The following is a 25,028-nucleotide window of genomic DNA, read 5'->3' as shown; positions in this document are numbered from 1 at the left end:
CAGGGCACCAAACAGGGCACCTATTGTCATCCTGAGGAGTTTTCCTGACTCGAAGGATTTTTGCTCCCCTGTGCACAGACTGACCTGAAATCCCTACAGAATGAAATTGAACAAATTATGCTGTGTACATATATGAATATACCACAGTGAATTCCACCTTCACATACATCTCTAAAGCACCAATTGAAAAAACAATAAATAAATAGAAGGAAGATCAGTAGAGCAGAGGAAGGAGAGAAGGTGAGAGGAGTGAAGGGAAAGTGGAAAGAGTGGGGATTGTAATAGAGCAAATTATATTCCACTGTTGTATAATGCACTAATAAAAACATACAGAAGTTCCCCCCAATAGCTTGAAATCGGATATCAATTCTGATGATTTAAATTCGTTTAATTAAAATAAATTTCCTGTTAAAAATAATTAGCATAAAAGACACAAAGGTACTTTGGGTAGTATGACTTTAAAACCCTGTGCTGAACCATATAAAAAGCATTATAACAAAGTTAATGATTAGCAGATATTAAAAAAATAAAGAAAAAGAAGAGTGTTCTGTTATACCAAAATAAGTCTGACATATTAAAATCAAATCTCATGCAAATACCTTTACAAAACTGAATTATATAATTAAAACATTAAAAATAGAGTACTTTTTGTACATCAATACTGAATATGTTAAATTAATTTATAGCGAAGATATGATTTGAAAATTAAGGTGTTTTAAAATGCTATGTTTAAATTTCATTCTTTAAGATCCCAGATAAATTGCCAAATCACCATAACGTCCTTCCAGGAGGGTCTCATGGGGCACCAGTTGGGGCTAGGGATGTTTATTGTGAGCCAGAAGAGAATCATTAAGATCAGTAGAGGAGAAAAAACAAGAGTAAAACATCAGGTTCAAACATCAGTCACTTCCGAGACTCACATGGAGCTTGCTGACTTGAATGAAACACATTAGCCTTGTTTTTAAACACTGAGAACACTTTTCTGTCAGCACCCAATTCTTTTGTTACCATAAAAGACAGGGTTTGGGGGTAAAAATGGGGCACAGACGAACTTCTCAAGGAATAGCAAACCCTAGCAGAACTCATAGTCTCTTGTTATGAAGTACAAACAATAAAAGAACAGGTAAAACAACCATGATTACATAGAGTATGGGGAATTTCAGATTTAGACTTTTATGATGCTTTATGAATGATCCTTAATACAACATTATTCCTACTGGTTCCCAGGAACTAATTTTCATCTTTAATAAAACAGTTTAAAAGTTCATATCATCGGCAATATCCATGTCAAATGACATTCACTCTTCTTTATACAGAACGATAATCAGCTCTCTCCAGGGCCATGCCCAACTGAAACTCATGTAATGAAGAGAATGAACAGGAAAGGAACTTCCGGTACCATTTATTTTCCCATGATAGTAAAGCTGCTGTATCACAGCCTGAAAAATGCACGGTAATCACTGTAAGACAATAATTGCATAAATCAAAAAACACATGATTTTCCTCAGAAAAAACAACAACATTGTTTTCCCTCATGAGTCCTTCTCTTCTGCCATCGAAAAATGCCATATACATGATTTGCACCTAAAGTCAGAAAGTATCCAATGTCATGTGGCACACTGTAGCAGTGTGCGCTCAGTACAGTGGGACAATGTCAGGTCTCCATTTCTGCTCCCTACCCAATCCACACTCACTGGCCAGCATGCTTCACAACTCTTCTCTAAAACCATTTTGTGTCTTTTGCGTGGCATTTTCCTCCTCACGGGGTGCCAACCACGTGAAATACACCTCCACAGGGTTGATGTTCCAGTGTTTGTGGAATGATATAGGAACTTGATGAGAAAGTAGGTCCTTAGGGTAATCTGTTGGCCGAGCCTGCACAAAGAACAGAGAATTATGCTCTTTTGGTGATCGAAAATAATTGTTTCAGAGTAACATTTGAATTTATAAAGTAACTGCTTCACTTCAATGTTTGATACTAGTTATGGGAATCCCAAAGCATGAAGGATTATTATTTTCCACTATCTTCCTTGTAACTCCAGGTTCCTTGCTTTTGTGTCTCCGATTACTTTAATATCCCAAATGCTTGGATTTTTATTTGCATGTCCCATAGGTTTGTCTCTGGGAGAGTCTTTAAGCATGGCAATAAACACAAAAAGTTTACCTTGGTAAGTCATTTAACTTAAGTCTTATGAGCCCGGAAAAAAAGCAGCAAGATTAATTCTCAGGTCCCTCTCAGGAAACCCCACCACACGTGGGTTATGTGGGGCCCTGGGACAAGGAGTCATCAGGCATGGCAATAAACACAAAAAGTTTACCTTGGTAAGTCATTTAACTTAAGTCTTATGAGCTCGGAAAAAAAGCAGCAAGATTAATTCTCAGGTCCCTCTCAGGAAACCCCACCACACGTGGGTTATGTGGGGCCCTGGGACAAGGAGTCATCAGGGTTCCCCAGTCTATTTCTCTACCATAATGAAGTGATGCCTTTCAAAGAAAGAAAGCACAGGGTTCATCAGAGAGAAGTTATATCATCCTAGTTCCAGAAATATGAATTAAAAATGTCAGTAACCCAAAACAGTTTTCAAGAGGACCTTAAAATTTTTCTGTATTATCATCATTTCAAAGTCCTCCAGAACTTAAAAACCATGAGCAGGATCAGATATAACCTAGACTGTTTTAGAGACTGAAGATGGAAACTATAATGTTAGGAGGAAAATCATAACTAGATAAGTGTATTTGCTCTAAGCAAAGTATTTATCTTCTTTCAATGTTCTTAATTTGCTTATAAAATTTATATGGCCCATCTGTCTTATAGAGTAACTCATTGTTTATCAATAGTAAAATCATCTTGACAATTAAAAATACATATAATACATTTTAAGAACAAGTCTTCTCTAGGCTAGTATTTTAGTATAATTTGCCTACATTTTTATTGTGGATACTTAAATAAACCATTTTAAATGGTATACAGATTACCTTTGTTAAATTTTATCTCACTGAATCCTTGAAACCTTCCAAGATGGACAGAATGTTATTGTGATGAGGAAACTGGAGCTCTCGGAAGTATTAAGACTAGCAAATGTTGAAATGGGGACAAGAAAGAGGTGGCCAGCTCCCATCCTAGGTTGCACCAGGACACCTGCTGCCCATCCTTGGCCCGCTGCTCCAGTGGCTCACCCGAAACTGCCTCAATGACCCTAGCCTCATTGGGACGCTCCCAGGAGTGGCCCAAAGACCCAGCTCAGACCTGGGGAAAAGTTAAAATAATGCAAGGGGAAGACGGCTCACAATGGCTACTGCATTGCTCTTTAAGAATTCTATGAGCTGATGGAGTTAAATGGCCGAGAAGGGAATTTTAACAGGGAAGATAGTTCAATAAAAATAGACCCTGGAATACAGTCTAATTGCACTGAGGAAGTTTCAAATATTCATTGAAGGAATTCATATATTATATGATGCTTATTTGTAAGGCCCTCTGAGAGTTTACTGGCAGGAAAGAAAACCAAAGAGAAATAGACTCTTAATTTAGTTCTAGGATAATTCCCATGATGGTCTCAGAAGAAGGAAGTAAAAGCAAAGGGAACAAATTCTGGCTTGTTTTTTACACATAGAAATGAATTTCTGGAGATACTAATGCATCTAATAGGGGGGGAAAAATCCCTCCATTAATGCAGATCCAGGAGTGATTAACAGCATCTCAGCAAGCCCATGTGTACTTGTGAACAGTTGGCTCATTAAGCACTGGAATGTGCTGTTGTTTTCAATGCATGAGGTCACAGAAAAGAATAAGGCAAAATTAGAAAAACGAAATCCATCCACAGAAGCAACCATAACACAGAGAAGTCTACATAACCTCTTATCACATCTCTGTGTCCCCAATGCCAAAAGGAAATCCCAAACAGGCAGGCACAGGGGTGGGGAAGCACAACGTGGAATGTGGCAGGCAGTTGTGTGCCAGAGAGAGCGATTGCTTCAACTGTACAAGGACATAAACTGGGAAAAATTAAAACATCTTTATCCTTCTTTAGAGCGCAATGAGCTGTTCAACGAATGGAGATTAAAATACATACAAAAAAGAACAGTTTACACACCATACGGAAGTAGTAATTGAAAGACTTTTAGTAAATTTCCTAAAACAATCAAACAAGCAAACAAACAAAAGGATTGGGGGGGGGGCGACCAAATACCAGTTTTAGAACATTACAATTTCCTTACCACCACCGATCTCCTTGTGTGAAACTGCAATTAATCCCCACTCCTACTGGAAGCCCCAGGAAACCACTGATTTGTCTGATCTCTACAGTGCTGCCTTTCTCTTATGAATGGAATCACACTGTGTGAATATTTTGCTCCTGGCTTAGTACTGTATCAATATTTCATTCTTTTCATTCTGTATCAGTATTTCATGTATCAGTAATTCATTCTTTTTTATGTATATATATATTTTGATTCTGGATGAACCTTTATTTTTATTTGTTTTTCTGTGGTGCTGAGGATCGAACCCAGTGACTCACACATGCTAGGCAAGCGCTCTTCCACTGAGCCATGACCCCAGCCCAGTAGTTCATTCTTTTGTACTGTTGACTAATTTTACATTGCATGAACATACCATAGTCTATTCACCTAATCATTCATTGATAAAACATGCTGATTGCTTTTAATTTTGTATTATTATGAATAATGCTGAGAATCTTTTCGTTGCTTATTTGTCAGTCACTTCTTTAGTGAAATGTCTATTCAAATCTTTTGACCACTATAAACTGAAAGATTTCATTTCTCATTGAATTATAAAAGGACATTATACCCCAGACACAGGTCCCTTATCACATATACAATTTGTAAATAGTTTATCCTAGTCTGTGGCTTGGTTTTGTTTCTTCAATGTCTTTAAAGAATAAAAAAAGTATGAAGTTTGATTTATTAATTTTTCCTTTTATGGGTCATGTTTTTAATGTCATAAGAAATCTTTGCCTAAATTTAGGTCACAAGAAATTTTGTCCCTAAGTTTCTAAAAGTTTAAGCTTTACTTCTCATATTGTGAACTATGACCCATTTTGAGTTAAATTTTTTTGCATGGTTTAAGGTAAAGTTCGAAGTGCCCTTTCTCTATGTGGATATACAATTGCTCCAACACCATTTGTTCCTTTTTGCCACTGAATTGCCTTAGTATCTTTGATAAAAATCAGTTTACCAAGAATGGGAGGACTTATTTTTTAGAATTGCTATCCTAGTTTAACTTTATACTAATTTTACATTGTCTTATTTAGCTTTATAGTAAGTTTTAAAATCAGTTAGTATAAATTCTCCAATTTTGATCACCTTTGAAAACATTGCCCTGCATTCCCATAGAAATTTTAGCACCAACTTATTGGTTTCAGTAGAGAAGACTGCTCTGATTTTGGTAAGATTTTTGTTATGAAATTGGCAGAAGTTTAGCTAGGTTGATCAAGAAAAAAGAGAGATGACACACATAGCCAAAGAGGGGATATCATTACTGAAATTATGCCAACATATTAGATGATCTAAATGAAATGGAAAAATTACTGAAATCATACTCATTAACAGAACTGTTTCAAGAAGAAATAGAAAACCTATTTAAACATATATAGTCACTGAAGAAATTGAATTACAACTCGTGAGACCAATAGAAACCTAATATGTCAAAGATTCATTGCTGTTATTTCTATAGCAAACACAAAACTAACTTTAGAGATATAATCATTTATTGGCAAATGTCATAAAGTATTCTTCTTTATGGCTGAGTAATAATCCATTGTGTATATATACCACTCCATTCATCTGTTTAAGAGCATCTAGGTTGTTTCCATAGCTTAGCTATTGTGAACTGTGACAGCGTCACTATAGTATGCTAATTTAAAATCCTTTGGATGTATACCAAGAGGGATAACTGGGTCAAATGGTGGTTCTCAAAAGGTGCTCCAGGGACAATATACATCTGTAACTTATCAGATTAATACAGACAATTCTAATAAAATCAACTTTGCTACAACATAGCTCAAACTCCTTCCCTTGCATTTATATACACATGCTTTTCTTCTTATAATTTATAGACACACACACACACACACACACACACACACATGTTCTTTCCTCTTCTTTTGATCACACACACACATTCATGCAAACACACACCTACCCCCCAACACACACAATCTTTCATATTTAGCAACAAAATCCTTTTCCATGTTCTTCATTCCTACCTGTATATTAGTTACCATTTGATGCCGTCTCCTTCCAGCCTGAAGGCCTTTTTCCAGTTCGTTCTTGTAGGGAATGTCTAATAGCAAAAGAAATCTTTCTTCGTTCAACTGAGAATGTCTTTATTTCACTTTCATTTGGAAGGATAATTTTATTGAGTATAGAGTTACTGGGTGATAGCTGATTCTTTTCTTTTTGTTTCCACTATTTATGAAAAATCGTCTAATAATCATATTTATTTTCCTCTACAAGATGATCAGGTTTGTTGCCTCTAAGATTTTCAGTTTGTTTTGGTCTTTTATTAGTTTGACATGTGATTCTTTTCATCATTACCCTCTTTGGAATTTGTTGAGTTTCTTGGCTCCATAGATTCTTTCTCACCACATTTAAAAAGTTTCAGCTGTTATTTCTTCAAAAGAAAAAAAATTTTGTCCCTATTCCTTACCCTCTCTTTCTAGGACTGCCATTAAATGAATGTTGATACACTCTAAGATTTATCATGTCTTTGTCCTCAATTTCCTTTAGATTGGGTTATTTCTACGGATCTGTCAGAAAATTCACTGATATTTTTCTTCTGTCATCGCAAGTATACTATTAAATTCACCTATATAATTTTTAATTTCAGTTATTGGATTTTTTTAAACTATAGACTTCATTGGGTTCATTTTCATAGTTTCTATTTAGCTATCAAGAATTCCTATTTACTAAGTCATTGTCATCATAGTTTTCTTTAGTTCTTTGAATAGTTTCCTTTAATTCTGTGACTATACTTTTATTAGTGCTCTGAAGTATTCCATTATCAAATCCAACATCTGGTCTCACTCAGAGTTAGTTTCTATTCATGGCATTTTCCCCTGAGTATATTTCTTTGTATGTTTCAGGATTATCTGATAGATACTTGTAATTTAAGATAGTGTACTATATCAACTCGCAAACTGGATTCATTTTTATTAATTTTCTTTTCAAGTAACCTGCCTGGACTTATACTATAGACTCTATCTCCCTATAATGTATAACTGCTGATTAGTTAGAGTTCTTACTTTTAATTTTTGACCTGTCCTTAATCAAGTCATTTCTGTCCCTGAATAACTTAGTTGGACTAACATGCACACAGAGGTTGTGCTTAAACATCTCCAGCCTACAGGGCTCCCATCTGTGTGTGGGCTGGACAGCGCTCCTACAGCTTCAGACAGTTTTCAAACATGCCTTGACTTTGCTTTCTGCTGGACTCCACTCCACTCTCACATGCCTGCACAGTTTTCTAACAGGCTGGGGATAAGCGTGGGGAGTTTATCTAACCATGTAACTACTCTTATTTCTAGGGCCTAAGATGTTACATTTCTGGCTAATATACCCTCACCCAGTTCAGACTGCGACCTCAGACCAGTGAAGATGCAGGTGGTTCTTGTTGATATGCAACCAAGAGTGACAATTTTAGCTGATACGTCTACAGGTTTTCATCTCCCATTCCCAAATCAAGTCCTTTCCCTCTGGCAGCAAAGTGTTGTTTATTCCATCCAGGTCCATTCTGGCAAAACTGCTGCTCTAAGTTAAGGATGGCAGTGGTTTCAGGCAAGAAGACCAGATCTACTGTTCTTACCCTGAAGTGCAGCAGTTTTTCAGAAATCAATGTTTCTCAATTTATTGTTAGCCTTTATTTGATTTTCAGAGTCCTGAAATCGATATTTTGACAATTTTGTCCAGCTTGCTTGTACTTTGTGCAGAAAATTCAATATCATTGACACCACCATATCCATTAGTGGCAAATAACTTTGGAAGAACAAAACCGTGCACTCTAGATACTTTGCTTTTATTGAAAGGCTGTACTGACATCCTTAGAGGCCCCTTCTGAATCTGTGATTTCATAGTAACATACCCTGACTGGAAACTGAAGGACTGTGGCTCAGGTAACAGTGCCACCGAGGCTGTTTCCAAATAATCTCTCTCCCTCTGACTCATCAGGAATCTTAGACTTCATTTCCTTTCCTCTTATTTCATTGTCAATATGAACAAATAAGCTCTCTGGATCTGTGTTCAAACATTACAAATGGAAAGTACTGTCTAAATCATGTTGAACTCTAAAAGAGGTTTAAGGATCGGAAGATAAAACACTCTTGTGGGGAGGATAGGTTTCAAACATGATTTTGGAAAGGTTTAAATTTTATCATGTGAATTAAAGAAAGAGTTTTAAAGTGTGGGAAACAATAAACAATTTTTTTTTTATTTTTCAAATTGCCTTCAAAGGACTTTTGCTTAAGGATTAGATTGTTTTCCTTCTCTCTTTTCTCCTTATTATTTACTAATGTGTTCTTTTCTAAGAGAAAAGGGTAACCCTAAAAATCTAAGACCTGTCACACTACAACCTTGACAAACTACTTTCCTTACACACCAACAGATTTAATTAACCCTCCTTTTCTGAGTGAAACGTCATGAGATAGAGTAAGAGAGGAAGAGACAGAGAATATCTTCCTTTTCTGAGTCATCCTAACACAGTACATAAGCTTAAAATGGGTCAGACCTCTAAAGGATGGATAAGTGCCTTCATACTGGTACCAACAAGGAGGTTTCCCATGAATTTCTTTTTATTACTATTTTTATCCTCCCTTACTGTCTCAAGGACATAGAAATGGAGTCTGTCTGCCTTTCTTCATAATGCAAACGCTTTCTTTGCTTTGTTCAAGTTGTTTTTCAAGTGCTATTTCTCTCATGCTCAATTTTCTAAATTGCTATGATAGCATTTGCTACTAATTATTAAATAAAGCATGACAGATATATTTTAAGTGGAGGGGAGAGCATTTAAAAGACTTTCAAGTTTTAAAAAGCTTTGAATTTCTTGAAGGAGTACCTTGGATGGGCATAGCTCTATGGTTATTTTTAGTTTATGTGCACCTGCTATTATTCTTAGAATAAAAGGACATTCACTGACTAGATTCATGAAATACTACCAAAAATAATGCAGAAAGATTCCTTTCTCCAACCCCAAAATGCATACGGTGAAACTAAAACTACTAATTATGCCTGGTAAACACCATCTCTTCTTTTCTGTAGCCCTTAAAATATATTCAGATACCATATTGGAGATTATGTTAGCCACTTGGTTTAATTACAACCAAAGGGGAGAACTCCTGGTAAAATCAAAAACTAAATGGAGGACTGGGGAGATAGCTCAGTTGGTAGAGTGCTTGCCTTGCAAGTACAAGGCCCTGGGTTCAATCCCCAGCACCACAAAAAAAAAAAAAAAAAAAAAAAAAAAAAAACTAGATGGATAGTGTAAAACCTGAGGACAGTGTAGAATTACACACGGTTGATGACGAGTAGAACAAAATTAGTTCTGTCCTCTCTATTTTAGATAGCATCCAATACTTTTTAAATGTCATCAATTTTTTTTTTTAAACTGAAAACAAATAGAAAGAGAGAGAAGCTTTTCCCTGGTCCTACATGCAAAGACACTAGCCCAGCACCATTTGGGTTCCCAGATGTATTTGCTTTCCATCTTCATGGTATACATGGAAGAAACGCGTTAGGTATGAATGTCCCCTGGAGTCTGTCAATATTGTTCTTAAGATCATTTCCAAAATATAAGAAGAGAAAGAAGCAGAGTCCTTAAGTGGGAAAGGAGATTTCCCCTTCCCCCTGCAATAAGCATAAAGCCCATTTTCTCACCTGATGGAAGAGGGGGCTGTGTATCATTGGGATGCCCAGCCCACTAAAGCACATGCCCAGGACCATGTCGTCAGGAGAATCAATGCTGTGGCATCGGCACTTACTGGAGAGAAGTCTCCTGATGGCTTCTCGGCTGAAGACCATGCTAGTGGGAGCCAGAGCAGACAGAGAACTGGGTTAGCGCAGCTCCACAGAGCCCATCAATCTAAACAGAACTATGCTTCGGAGGCCACACTGCTGAGGAAGGTAAGAGACATGGATCAGCTGACTTCCATTTACAAGTGACTCTGGGAAAATGGTTTCGTGCCTTCTGTGAAAAGCAAAATCACTTCTAAGAGATGTTCATCTACCGACTAGGCGACTTTAAATGTATTTCCTGCAAACGAATACTATGCAAAGTTCTTGTTGTAATATGACATTTGGAAAATCAGAACAGTCCTGGAGCTTCAGAATCCTTAGTGAGATCAGAAACAAAAACTGCCAATGTTCCCATCACAGAGACGGGCTCAGAAACACTGAATCTTACATGTCAAGACCGACAAGGAGATGAAATGTGATTGAAAAAGCCATCCATTGTACAAGTGGTTCCATTTTACAGAAGCTTCCTTAAGGTGATGGAGGGAGGGAGAGAAAGAGGAAAAAAAACAAAAAAAACAAAAAAACCACAGGCTTTCTGGTGGGACTCCAGCCCATTCCAGTCTTTCTGTGCTCTTTTCAGCATTGCAGGGGGCAAAAACTTTGAAAAATCCTTTCCAGCCTCCCTTGCTAGCTGAGTCCTGCTTCTGTCAGACAACAGTGGGCCCAGTACTAGAGGAGACCATCTGCCCCTGTCCTGATCTCTGCGGCAGAGGCAGGCAACAGGGGCAGCTGCATGCTCTGGCAATAGGCAGGGTTGTGATTCGGTGGCAGCAGCAGGCACAGCAATGCTGCAGAAATGGACCCATTGAATAGCTTTCCCTGCTCCTCCAGCGTCATGGGCAACAGCAGATTTCCACAGTTACCAATCTCTAGGGAAAACCACCAACTCTCTTTTAGTCTTCCGGCCCATTCTAACACTCTGTACCGAGTTCCCACAATAAATTCTCTTCTTTTAAAAATATCAATTGGTTTCTGGTTCCCATTTTGGTCCTATGATAGTAATAAATCTTTTTAAATTTAAAAAAAATTTTTTTACAGACTCCATTTTGATTCATTGTACACAAATGGGGTACATCATTTCGTTTCTATGGTTGTGCATGATGTAGAACCATACCATTCGTGTAATCATACATGTACATAGGGTAATGATGTCTGTCTCAGTTCACCATTCTTCATACCCCCCTCCCTCTCATTTCCCTCTGTGTAATCTAAAGTTCCTCCATTCTTCTCTCACCCCGCCCCCCCCCACCCCCATTATATATCATCATCCACTTATCAGGGAAAACATTCGGCCTTTGGTTTTTTGGGATTAGCTTATTTCACTTAGTGTGATATTCTCCAATTCCATCCATTTATCTGCAAATGCCATAATATTATTTTTCTTTATGGTTGAATAATATTCCATTGTGTATATATACCACAGTTTCTTTATCCTTTCATCTGTTGAAATAGTCCCAAAGCTGACAGGTCTGAAGGGACCAATGCGGTTCACAAGTTCATCCCCAGTCGCCAGAGACTTTCTTGAAGGTAAGACTGTCTGAAATTCATACACACATTCCAGAGCCAAACATAGGGTCTTGCACACAGGTAGTAAGCATTCCATAAAAGTTTGATGTATCAAACAAGTGAGAACAAAGCTGCCTTTGCAAAGAGCTTCCCAAGGGAAGAAGAGTTCTGAGTCAGTCTGGCAGGAAGGGAAAAGGACTAAGTTGGAGTACAACCCAATTCAACAATGGGGATTCCACACCAAGCTGAGATCAGTGCAATGCAGTTTCACACCCGAGTCCTGAGGAAGCAACCATACAGAACACTCGCCCCTTGCCCTTATGAAGATACCAGATGTCACAATGAAATGTGACTACACGAGAAAACACAGGTTCTTTATTTAAAAATGGTACAAGGAAATAGAACTGTACAGAAAGAAGAAATATCCAGTCAACCACACAAAAAAGGGAAACTGCAAGTTTGAAAACCCAGCAGAAACTGTCTTTCTCTTGGAAAGTTACTGTCCACTAGTGAACACTTTCCAGGTCACATAACTTTGGGGCTGAGTCAAACACCTGTGCTGAGTCCCCCATGTTGGCCTCAACCTATCAGCCCCAGGGAAATGGCTTGTGTGAGGGAAGCGCTGACAGAACACAGTGAATAATGCTTTCTTTTTTTCTTTCGCCAGCTCCTGGTAGAATGAGAAAGAAAAAGACAGCCTTTGATTCTGGTCTGCTCTCTGAAAAACCAGCTTCACAGGGAGATAAACTGTCAGAGTGAAATTTTTATTAGTTTATGCTTTTGCCTACTCACACAGAACAGTCTCGCATTAATTATTCACATCAGCTATGTGCACATGGGCCTTAATAATATTGAATTATTAGTATGCCCTGAGTTCTTTCCAAACCAAGTTGTCTCCCCAAAGGAGAAATTACCAATCATATTATGGTAGAAAAGAGCACCTGTCTTCTCTACCTACCACCTTTTAAATATTAAGAAGATGTTAAAAAGGTACAAGATTAGGGGCTGAGCATGTGGCTCAGTGATAAAGTGCTTGCCTAACATGCACAAGGCCCTGGGTTGGATCCCCAGCACAAGGGTTGGGGTGGGGAATGAAGCAAGAAAAGCTGCAAGGTTACGGGTTTCATTGCCTTTACTACTTATACATGAATTTTAAAAATGAGAAGAAATGAAATGGGAGGCTAGGGCTCACCTGACATCATGCCTATTGATACAGATGAGCACACACAGAAGATGACAGGCATCAAAACCACACCTGTCCTCCAGCCTCGAGATGAGCAGGTCATGACTGTCTCTCTGGATAACACTACAGGCCTATGGCCTTTTCCAAGGGTGAAGTCATTTGTCCCCAAGCCTGCTAAAGAGGCTTGTGACCTCCCAAGCACAGCTTCCTGCCCAAACTTATGTAGATAAACAAATAGACATTTGACTAATTTTTTCCAAACAGCCAAACTTCCACGGAGCAAGCCACAAGGGAAAAGGAGACATTTGCATTCAAACACTACAAAGGTCTCGTACCTTCCAAACATAGAACACACACACACACATCACTGCAGTCCACACCTCTGACCCACCCTGCCACGTGGGGCCTAGGATGGGGGAGGGGAGTTGGGCTCAGGGCTATGATCGTCAGGAACTCATTTGATTGTAACATGATTAGAAAACCAGAACTTCATACCATTTATGGGTATTGTGTGTATGGGAATATGTGTGTTGTGTGTGTGCGTGTATGTGTGTGGTGTGTGTGTGAGTACAACCAAAACAAACATTTCACCAAACAATACATACCCTTACAATGTGTGATGCACTCTGATACCATTTACTCTGTTCCACTCTATATTTCATTATTTTAAAGTGCTGTTACGGTCTCTGAACAGATTTTGCTAGTCACTGAACCTGACTTGCTATTTCAAAAAAACACATTGGTTCTCTAGCTCGAACATCAGAAAGTCCCTACTGTAATGCCCGAGGAACTATTTCGCATTGTGTATGCACTTTTATCAAAGGTTGGCAGAACAAGAAATCTCATGAAGAATGTTTCTGTGCCTGTATAATAGTACTTTTAAAACCCATGGGTCATGTTACTTATGTGAAAATCAAATGCCTGGTTTTCGTATGTTCGTTTATTCATTTATTTACTGTACCTTGACCAAAGTGAGTCCCTATGCTCTGAAGTGGGGATATAATGAGAAATTAGACACAGGTGCTACCTGCAAATAATTTGTAATTTAAGTAGAAAATAGGAAAGTAAATAGACAATTAAATGATAACTGTTTATATAATATGCTATGAAAGTACATTAAAAAGGCATTAAACCCAGATTTGAGGGACTAGGCTGGGCTGCAGGCTTCTAGGAGAAGATAAATAATAACTATATTGAGTCCAAAAGAAGGAGAAGGAATTAGGCAGACAGAAAGCTGGAACTGTAGAGACCAGCAGATGCCAGACGTTGGGGGGAGTGGGGAAAAGTAAGTGTTTCTGAGAAATAGCAATAAGTTCCACATGAATTCTTTCGGATGAGAGCCAGAATGGTAGAACATCTGCCAAGACCAGGAGGGGCCTTGTGGGCCTTGGTAAGGTTTTATCCTACAGGTGAGGGTAAAAGTTCTAGGTCCAGTTAGGCTATACAAGGACCAAGAGATTTCCAAGCTGTGGTAATGCAATGAAGCACAAATAAAGTAAAAATCAGATTCGTTTATGGAATTACTGAAGAGAGCTGGACAATAGGAAACCTGGATTAACGAATTTCTAGGGAGGAAACCCCACCAGGTGAGCAGGGGCCATGCAGCTCTCAGGGGTAACCAGGGCCTGGTCAGACAGGCCCTGCCGGACTCTTCTGCTGGGCAGCAGTGGCCTCAGCAGAACCAAGAGAGGCTTCCCCTCAGGTGATCTCTAGGTGGCCAAGACCAGTTTGACCTTGGTGAAATGTGAATGGCCATCTCCTTATCGTAGATGCCAGATGTTAAGAAATTGTTTGCATCTTTGAGGGGGAAGTAAGGCGAGGCGAAGCCGGATGGCTTGTGAGCAGGGAAGATGGGATGAGATCTGCTTTTTAGAAAGGGCTTTCTAACTACAGCGTGCAAAACTGTGTGGAATCAATTAAGACAGGAAAGAGGGAGAGCAGGCAGCCGGAGCAGAGATGGTAGCAGCCGTGACGAGTGGCGGAGGTGGAAAGAAGTACTGAAGAGATTCGGAAGATAAAACTGACGAGACAGGAATTCAGTCCATGGCCGGAGAGTGGGGAAAGATGAAGAGAAAGGGTGAGAGCAGACTTGCAGGATCCAGGGGTAGGAATCGCACGTGCTAGTGCCCTCCCTGAGAGGGTCCAATGGCAAAGGACCAGATTAGGAGCTGAAGTCAGAAATGATGAGTTCAGCATGGGAGGTGATGTGCCTGTGAGTCACTGAGTGGAGGTGTCCTTTGGTAGGTGGATCTGTGCAGCAGGAGCGGGGGAGAATTTTAGGCTGAGACAAGGATCTGGGTATATGGGGGTGGATAAAATCACCCTGGAAGAACACAGAAGGAGAAGAGAAGGGAGATTAGAAAAGATGGCTGAGAAAGACAGACTTTACAGGGATAGACAAAGAGACCTGAGAAGGTACAATCAGAAAGACAGGAATAAAAAAGGTTGGGAGAGTATTCTGGAAGGCAAGAGAAAGAAGTGTTTCAAGTAAACTGTGAGCTCTGTCAAAGGCTGCGAAGAGGAGAAATAAGATGAAGACTGGAAACGGTTCATTTGATACAACCACTGTGTGGTCCCAGGAGACCTCGGCAAGGTGAATTAGGTAGAAGGACCAATAAGGAGCTGAGGAAACGCAGGTACCAAGAGTAGGTGATGCCTGCAGCGTTCCCAAGCGAATGAGGAAGACGCATGGTGGGGGGAAGAAGTTGTAAGACAGGAAAACAAGAGGTGGTGGAAATACCTACTAGCCAGGTAGGTAGAGGCTGAACACAGAAGAGGTTAAAGGTGCCACCTTGGTGGCCAAGCAGGGCCTGTCACAGGCATGAGAAAGGGAGCAGTGGCAATTATGCAATGTATCTGCCTGTGAGCTCCTGCAGGGCAGAGGCTGTGGGCGTTCATCTGTGCATGGCCAGGGCTTGGCACACCCTAGGCTAGTGGAGTGATTGAGCACCCCGCTGCAGTCGTAAAAGACCACACTGGTTAGGTAAGGTAAAGTGAGATTTCAGAAGGTCTCAGGTGCTGGTCTCAGAAATAACAGTTAAATCCAATAAGCAAGAAGGACAATGAAACAGTTTGCTCTCAGAAATCACACAAAAATTCTTTGTTTAGAGTATATGAACATCATTGTGCTACGAAACATAGAAACTCATGCACAGATAACAGGACCTTTCCAAAAGCTGCAAGTTCTGGCTCAATGGATGTCATGCCCTCATCCTTAATTGGACCTAATACCTCACCCAGAAAGCTACATACACCACTGTATTGCTGAAAACAGCTTGAACTCTTTTTTAACAAAGAGGTCAACTCTCCTTGGCCTTTAGAAAGTCCTCCCTGGACCCCCATGTCCTGTTGCTAGTGCCCTGCACTACACACATGACATTACTTCACAAAGAGCAGCACTCCTCCTCAGGCTCAATTATCACAACAGACCCACCTCCACAACCACGCTGCATTCACCACCGATGAGCTAGACCAAACCAGAACACCTGCAATAAGACACTGCAGAACCTGCAGAAGGAACCTGCTGTGATGTGGATATGAATTGCATGTGTCCCCCAAAGATTCATGTGCTGAAAGCTTGGCTCCCAGAGTGGCAGTGCCGGGAGGTAGCAGAACGTTAACAAGGGGGGCGTGGGGGAAGGTGATTAGGTCACTAGGGGCACTGTCTTCAGAAGAGATTAATTTCATTCTCAAGGGAACCCCTAGTTTGTTACCACAAGAGTAAATTATTATTTAAAAAAAAAGCAAGCCTGACCTTTGATCTCCTATTTCCTGACTAAATACAGGATCTTTCCATCTCGCACATATTTCTGCCATGGTGCCATCCACCATGTTGTGACATAGCCTGAAGGGCCTCACCAGAGCTGAGCAGGTGCTAGCACTATGCTTTGTACTTCCAAAGCTTAAGCTAAATATAAGTTATCCAGCCTCAGATATTTTGTTATAGCAAGAGAAAAAAAATGGACTAAGACAGAAGTGTTCTAATCTAAGGGATTACAAAAGAGGAATAAAAGGTCCTAGCCCTGCAGAAGAATATAATCACTGGATATAATGCTGACCGGTATATAGTGAACATTCAAGAAACATCTGTTGAATGAATTCAAATGACTAGAGTTGAAGACAAGTTAACATTCTCCCTAAACACCCTAGTAGCAAAGACTACAGCAATAATAGAAACGACTAACTGCTCAATTGATTTACCCATATAAATCAAATTAAAATCCTTTCCCATAAGAGATGAGGCAGGTGCTTCATTTAAAAAGATTGATTTTTAACTGTTATTTAAAACCTATAAATCCTACACAAATGTTATTTAATTGCCTAAATCTAAGTTTCTATACTACTCTTTTTCCAAATGTGATTTATTAAGCATGGAATAATTTTAAAGTATAATGGCTTATTGTTTTAATTGAAATCTATGAGTGATTTTTTTTTTCATTTTAACAGACTATCCAAAATAGATGACTGTCTAGAAGCAATAGTTATTACAGGGACATTTCCAGCAACTACTTAGAAATATATTTTTATATTATCTCTTCAAGGGGTAAATTGTTCCTTATTGTAGATTCTCTTCATGTTCATATTTCACAAATACAATATTCACTTTCCTATTGGAGTAACAACTACTATTTAAGGAGCACTCACATTGTCAGTGTAGATCCGAGATTCACCTCGCCTTGTGGAGAGGAAAGCTCAGCCCTCTGTATCTGCAGGTTCCACACTTATGGATTCAACTGATCACAGATCAAAACATCTTTTAAAAATGTACCTATACTGAGCATGTACACAAGGCAGGATAAAAGAAATAAGATCGGTAGACAGGACATATAAAGGAAAGACAAGGAGATATGATTTTAATTAAAGATACCTCATATCTTTCCAGGCCTGTCATTCCTCAGACCTACTTCTCTCCCAGGTCTGCTACTCCCAAATTTCTGGAAAATCTTGAAGTTACTGAAAATTTATTCATTTATGACAATTACCTTACACACTGATAACTAACCCACTAATCAACAGATTAAGCCAAGAGATAGATTAAGAAACTATTGATGAAGAGCACAGTAGACCATCATAAACTGTCTCTGAGACGGACATGATTCCCATACACCCTCCTATAACCACCTCTTACCAAGTTTCCTTCAAAAGAAGAGATGGGGCCCCCAAAGTGCGTCTCTCACTCTGGAGATGGTCTGCATTCTCCCTTAAATATGCATTTCTTTCCTAAATAAATCTGTGTCTCTGACAGAAGTGCTGAAATTCTTCTGCATTAAGGATCCGCTGGTGCTGAGTTGAGGTTCCCCTATCTGGGAACTCTTCGGACCTCTTCTGGTGACATAGACATTTTTACTTCTTGTTATTTTCTAAACAATACAATATAAAAACTACTTCCACAGCATTTGCATTGTAATAGATATTATAAGCAATCCAGAGATTAAAGTATACAGTAGGATGTACATAGATTATAAGCAAATACTACATCTTATATAAGGGACTTGAACATCTGTGTTGGGGTCCTGGACCCAAATCCCCCATGAACCCTGAGAGTTGACTGTACTTGCAAAAGGCCATGCTTACCCTCCTCCTCCTGTGACATAGCTGTAGCCATCAGCGCCCAGGCCATATCCGTAGCGCTCTCCCAGGACCACGGGTTTACTGGAGTCGTAGCAGCTAAGCAAGTGCCGGAGCCTGGAGATGCTGAGATGCCAAAGGGAACATAAGTAATAATTATTTAATTCATATGTAGTCTCAAAATAAATATTTCATCGCTCTTACATCCCCTCTTTGTATTATCAGCACTATACAAGGAAAATGCTGGGATGAAATTCTGGAGATTTTTGGAAAAAAATAGATTTTAAAAAAGACTCCCCCCCAAAAAATGGATGAACACTCTACATTACTGGAAGCAGAAGAGAAACCAGAGGCTCACTTTCCAGTTTGAACTGGCCCCTGCCAGGACCTGGCTGCCCAATGTGGGGAGTAGGTGGCAGGCGAAGGGAGTGAGGGGGCCACTTCTACCCGTCCTCCTTGCAGGTGAGTATGGACCAATCCTTGCACCTGTGCAGATGGACTTTGTTTCTGTGGTTTCTGTTTTTTACGTCCTTGATGTCCAAAACAGGAACTTTTGAGGTATGAATGCATTCAGGGGCAACTATGCCCAGCATGTGGCTGGCAGGGATGGACCAGAATTGGGGTAGTGAGGCTTTCCTGGAAATCCATGATGCACACCCACCCATACCAATGTCTTCCTCAATAAGGCCACCACAGGGCACCAACTTTTTGTCTCTGCACATCTCTTCAAATGCCCTCTGCCCCCTATCAGTCTTTGTTTCCTGTCGACAATGAGAGCTCACAAAGGGCAGTGCGAATATTCATGAGCTGGGCAGAACAATGCCTGCAACTATAGCTGTTCGAAGGATGAAATAAAGATTTTGCAGGAAAATAAAAACTAGAAATCACTTTTTCTCTCTTTTTTTCTTTTTGCAGGGGGTGGGGTGGTACCAGGGATTGAACTCAGGGGCACTTGACCACTGAGCCACATCTCCAGCACTGTTTTGTATTTTATTTAGAGACAGGTCTCACTGAGTTGTTTAGTGCCTGGCTTTCGCTGAGGCTGGCTCTGAACTCATGATCCTCCTCCCTCAGCCTCCTGAGCCACTGGGATTACAGGTGTGCACCACCGCGCCCCACTAAAAATCACTCTTCAAAGCAGTCATAAAGGTTGATGCTAAGAAAGTCAAGTTTTCCCATTTTAAGAACTTTATCATTTAGAAACACCTAATAAAGTCCTCCTACTGTTGCACCTAGAGATTTGCAGGTCACACATCACCAGGTCTCAGCATTCCTCATGATATTAATCACTAATCTTTACATTTTTCTTTCCATGGTCAATAACTTTGCAAAATTTTTTAATGGGCTAAACTTTAGTATGTGTCTCAGCCTATGATTCATAAGTATCATGAGTCCAAGAGGTGGGTTGATATGAGGTGTTTCTCTAAATTACTAACCATGAAAGTTTTTCCCACATTGAGCACGCCAATTTTCTAAAGACTAATTTTTTTGCTCTGTTAGGGGATGGGGTAGTGATAATGAGGTAGAATAGAAAAGATTGGTAGAAGGGAGACAAAAGGAAGACAAGGAGGCTGTAACTAGAATCGAAAGCCTGAAAGTTCCTCATACCTGCACTCTCCAGGCCTGTCACACCCAAATTTCTGGGAAATCTATAAATCTTCACTTCTGATCTTACTGAAAATTCACCCACTTATAAAATCTGCCCTGTGCACTATTAATGAGCCCACTCATACATGTATTTTTAGACTAAATTGAGAAAAAGGGAGATATGAAATTTACACTATTGGGTACTTTTCCAACATTCTCTATTGATCAGATAATAAAGAAGACATGACTGAGGATCCTGAAAACTGCCAGACCACCATAAAGTGTCTTATGATCACCAGACTGATGTCATTCTGACATACCTTCCCATGCCCACCTCTCACCAAGAAGAGCCTGAGACCCCAAAGGCTGCTATCACTCTTAAGACGGCCTGCACTCTCCTTTGAATGTGTACTCCTTGCTTCCCTAGTAAATCTGTTTATGCCTCTATCTGACACATCTTAAAATTATTTTCTGAGACATTTGTTAAGGACCCCGTTATCCAGAGTTGAAGTCTCTCTTCACTGGGACCTCCTTGGACCCCCTCCAGTAACAAGTGGGGAGGTACAAAAGGGGCCCCCTTTCTATTCACGCTCATGCATCTACAGACGTACCCCAGCTGATAAAGTTGAAGGTGAAAGTGAAGAAAACATTTAATGTATGAGAAAAAAAATCTCCTACCAATGCTGGTGCTTAAAGGGTCTACAGGTCTGCAGATCCGGTTTATAATCTGTCTGAAGGTCAAAGCCTCTGAAAATGTTGGCAGTTTCTGAGTGACCAGAGAACACTCTCTCTGGACTCTATGCTATTTTCAATATACATATTTAACATTCTAAGCACCTAATTTGAAATCAGCCTTCAAGAAGTCATCTAATAAATAGCTCTGCAGAGGAAGGCAAGTAAGTATGCTGATGCTATTCTGTGAGGCAGAATATACTCTTAAAGATCTCTAAGGACATGGTAGCCTTTTGTTTGGAAAAGGTTCTGCAAAACCCCAAAACTTTCTACGGCAAATTGATGTCTACTTCTGCACCTGACAAAAAGAAAAAGAGCTTTGTGATATTTCTCTTCCTCCTGCATATTGTGAAACTGTCAATTTAACCCCAAACCTTTGATTTCTTCAATTGTAAGGTTAAAATAACCAGAATTTAACATCTCCTCTGGGTTTCTTTTCCTTATGACACTAGTTCTATATTCACAATATTACTTTAAAGCTGACGGATCACAAATGGAGTCTGATAATTATCACGTACTTCATCTTCACTAACAAGTGGAAATGTGGATGAAGCAGATAGATCTCCAATTCTATCTATGGAGATTTGGCTACTGATCCAGGAAAAGAACTCTATTGAACAATCTGTTCCCATCTCAGGCAATTCTGAGGCACAGAAATGAAGAATAACAGTATGGAGATGCTCTTTAGCAAGAGCTACGCTGATGTTTCTCAGTAGCATAGACAGATTTTTAACAGCAAAATAGTGGTCTTTAAGATAAAGAGGATGTTCTACCCTGACCTATTATAGTTAATTATTTTTGAACTTTTTCCTTGGGAATGATTTCAAGATGATGGAAAAATTACAAGACTGGGACAAAGAACTCTTAAATCCCTTACCCAAAGAGTTGCTAACATTTACTCCATCTGTTTTATCATTCTATCTACTCTGTATGTGTGGACCCTCCCACAACACATACATGTACATATGTATATTTATTTCCCTCTTCTGAAATATTAGGGAGTAAGTTGTATACATTATGCCCCTTTCTTCCAAAATATGTCCATGTGTATTTCCTAAGCATGGTAAAAGTGAGCAACTTCAGGAAATGTAACATTGATACAATGAGTTATTAAGGAAATGTAACATTGATACAATGAGTTATTAAACTTCCACCTGCTACATGTCCCAGCTCCTCCGTTTCTATACATTTTAGCTGAAAAAAAAGCAGGTGCCTGCATGGACTTGTACACAAAGACAGACAGCAGTCTTAATTGTAACTCAAAGCTGAAACACTGGCGGGGTTGTGGTTCAGTGGTAGAGCGCTTGCCTAGCATGTGTGAGGCACTGGGTTTGATTCTCAGTACCGCATATAAATAAGTAAATACACTAAAGGTCCATCAACGACTAATAAAAATATTTAAAACACTGAAACACTGACACAATGCTTCCACTAAGTTAATCGCTAGCATCTAATTTTACAACTTGACCCAGTCATGTCATGGATAGCATCCCCCGCCCCCCCTCCAGTTCAGGATGAAGTCCAGGATCCCTTATTGCACGCGTTTTATCATATCACCTTAACCTTCTTTAATCTGGAACCAGTTCCATAGCTATGCTTTGTCTTTTGAAACCTTGGTAGTTGTCAATGCTACAAGCCCCTCACCTTTCCTCAAGAGAACCATTTGCATGTCAGGTGTGTCTGAGGTTTACGCAGCCCGGTTACAGTATGACATGAGTGACATCGTGTGTGGCACACAATGTCCATCTGCCCGTCCTTGGTAAGATTTATTTGATCATCCAAGTAAGGCACTGTCTGGTTTCCCCACTGGATAGTATCCATATTTCCCCTACCATTTCCAAGCATCTCTGGGCAGATACTCGGCCATATGGAAATAACCCAGTCCTCACTGGGGGGTCCTCGTGTAGCATGCATTAGTGAGTCCTGCCTGAATCAGACCTTGCTGTGATGGTTACTACGTGATGACATTTCCACGTCCACCCCTCCCTGCACTTTTGTCAACCAGAACTCATTGTTACCCTGCAAGCAAGACCCACCTTCTCTTCATTTATGTATTTATTTATTATAAGGATGAACTCATGTTTGTAATTTTAATAGCTCGTAATTCACTATTGTCTTTACTTATAATGATGTCCCAGATTTGGCCAGTGGAACCCACTCAAGTTCCCTTCAGGGTCCTCATGACATGTACTTTTCTTCCTCTTCCTCCTCTTCCTTTCGCCACCCTCCCACTTTTTTCTAGCACTTCCTAACTTGCTGATAGAAAAGGATGTCCTGGAGTGAGTCTTGTGCCTGCCTTGCCATAACCCTGGAATTAGCCATTTCTCAGAGAAGCCCTGGTTCCTTTCAGTGAGGAAAGCAGTACTACTAACTCCAGGTAACGGTGTCCCAGTGCAGCTGAAATGTCTTTGCTTCTAGCCTCTTATAGTAGAAAAAGTTAGGAAACAAATATGTGAAAACACAGACACACACACACACACACACACACACACACACACGGATGATTTGGAAATCATGAGTCTCTCCAAAAATAATGAATTCAAATTCCTGCAATTCTGGCTCTTCCCATTGAGCTTTCCCTTGACCTGCTCTATTCTTTATTCATATTTCCCTTCCATAGTGAGAAGATGGCACCCCAAAATATCAACATCTATTCAATAGATTTGATAATAATCTAATAATCTGAATAATTTCAGAATGGCTTAGGCCACACCACTTCAAAAATCAGGCCTATACTAAAAAAAATCAGGATTTGTTTGTAGTTGCTCCCTTCTGCTCACTCTTGACTGGAGGTATATATTTAAATACTATCTTCAAAAATGATGTGCATTAGTTATATTTTTTCCTTTCCTAATGTGATTATATTTTCACATGAAGTCAACACTAAATTATCCTGTGATCCAGGAATGCCACTTCTCATTATAGACCCCACAGAACTGAGAGCAGGCTCTTGAAGAGACATCTGTACACTCACACTCACAGCAGCATTATTCACTAAGCTGTGCAAGTCACTTGAGTGTCTATCCACAGGTGCACAGATAAGCAAAACGTGGTACATCCAATTAGTGAGATATCATGCAGCAATATCTTAACAAGAAAGAAACTAAACAATGTGCTACAACACAGATGAGCTTTGAGGATATTATACTAAGTGAAATTAACAACTGGCAAAAAGACAAACACCTATGATTCTAATAATTCTTATTAAAATTTCATTTGAATTTGTTCACTTTGGGGTGTTTATGATTTAGTTATAATCGCTGATATGAATCTGTCTTCTATTTCTTTCTGGAGTGCATAACATTCTAGTTTCCTCTCTTCCCTATTTTGACCAGTTTTTTTTTTTTTTTTAAAGGTGGTTTTTCAATTTTGCAGTCAGGGCATGTTTTCATGTCCCCCAATTCTTGTTGACCTTCTAGAAGTCAAAGCTCCAGTTTCTGTGATAACAGAAACCATATTTCTGTGGCTGTTGTTTTTCATGGAGAAGAGAGGTGGGCCAGGAAGCTTGCAGAGTGTTCAGTCTCAGAGCTTAGGAAAATTTAGAGAGTCCATTGTTACCAAAGAGGATATCAGTTTTGAAAGGAGAGGTAACAATTGATCGTGTGGCAGTTTCCACTGGAGTAGCAAGATTGATGACAGATGTGACATGGTTACAGGTGCAATAAATGCTACGTGAGATGTTATTGAAGAGGACATTCTTCTTGCAGTCATGGAGGTAACTACTGCTCTGCTTTTGTGTTTGGGTTCACTGAGCTTCTTGGATTATGTGGGTTTACGATTTGCATCAAATGTGGAAAATATTTAAGTATTGGTTATGTATCCCTTCTCTCTGGGGACTCCACATAGACAAGGCCATCTGAAACTGTCCCACAGCTCAGGGATGCTCTGTGCGTTTTCTAAAATTATTTTTTACCTTTGTGTTTCATTTTGGATAGTTATTACTGCGATGCTTCTAAGTTCACCATTTTCTTCTGCCCTGTTTTGAATTTCACCCTTTTCTTCCACAACGTCTAATTTGCTGTCACTCCCATCCAGTGGCTTTTTCACCTCAGACAATGTAATTTTCATCTGTAGAAGATGAAAGACTAGGAGATTATTTCAGATTTATTTATACCTACATCTCCCCTCTTTTTTCAGATTTGCTAAGCGGGACTAGAGGGGTGTTGTGTTTAGGGTTCACTAGTCCTTGCTATTGAAACTAAACTCTCCTGCGTCCTCTACCCAATATTCTGCCAATCATGGCAACAGGCCCCAAGCGCAGCCCTGGGTGGGTGTCTACCACTGCTCCCTCTAATTGTTCTGAAAGCTTCTTTACATGGACGTGCTGATCAGTCTCTAGTCTTCTCTCCTCTCTGGTACTCCGTCCTATAAACTCTAACAGCCTTCTCCTGAGTCTCTCAGCCCCATCTCTTCAACCAAGAGCCTGCAGGTT

The 25,028-nt window shown here is 39.7% G+C and overlaps 1 protein-coding gene across 1 annotated transcript in view; it reads right to left on the bottom strand.

The window, feature by feature from the left end:
- Nucleotides 1-1,385: 1,385 nt before the first annotated feature.
- B3glct (beta 3-glucosyltransferase) overlaps nucleotides 1,386-25,028 on the bottom strand; it is a 119,924-nt gene continuing 96,281 nt past the window's right edge. The window contains exons 13-15 of the mRNA XM_047554229.1: nucleotides 18,284-18,403; nucleotides 9,883-10,027; nucleotides 1,386-1,875 (exon numbers count right to left, since the gene is read on the bottom strand). Of these exons, the coding sequence (XP_047410185.1) occupies nucleotides 1,708-1,875; nucleotides 9,883-10,027; nucleotides 18,284-18,403 (433 nt within the window). The 3' untranslated portion in view covers nucleotides 1,386-1,707. The remainder of the gene's footprint in view (nucleotides 1,876-9,882; nucleotides 10,028-18,283; nucleotides 18,404-25,028) is intronic.

Source organism: Sciurus carolinensis, chromosome 5, assembly GCF_902686445.1.
Source record: "Sciurus carolinensis chromosome 5, mSciCar1.2, whole genome shotgun sequence".
NCBI lineage: Eukaryota > Metazoa > Chordata > Mammalia > Rodentia > Sciuridae > Sciurus > Sciurus carolinensis.
Note: the sequence above shows the minus strand (reverse complement) of the source record. Positions and strands in the feature narration are given on the sequence as shown.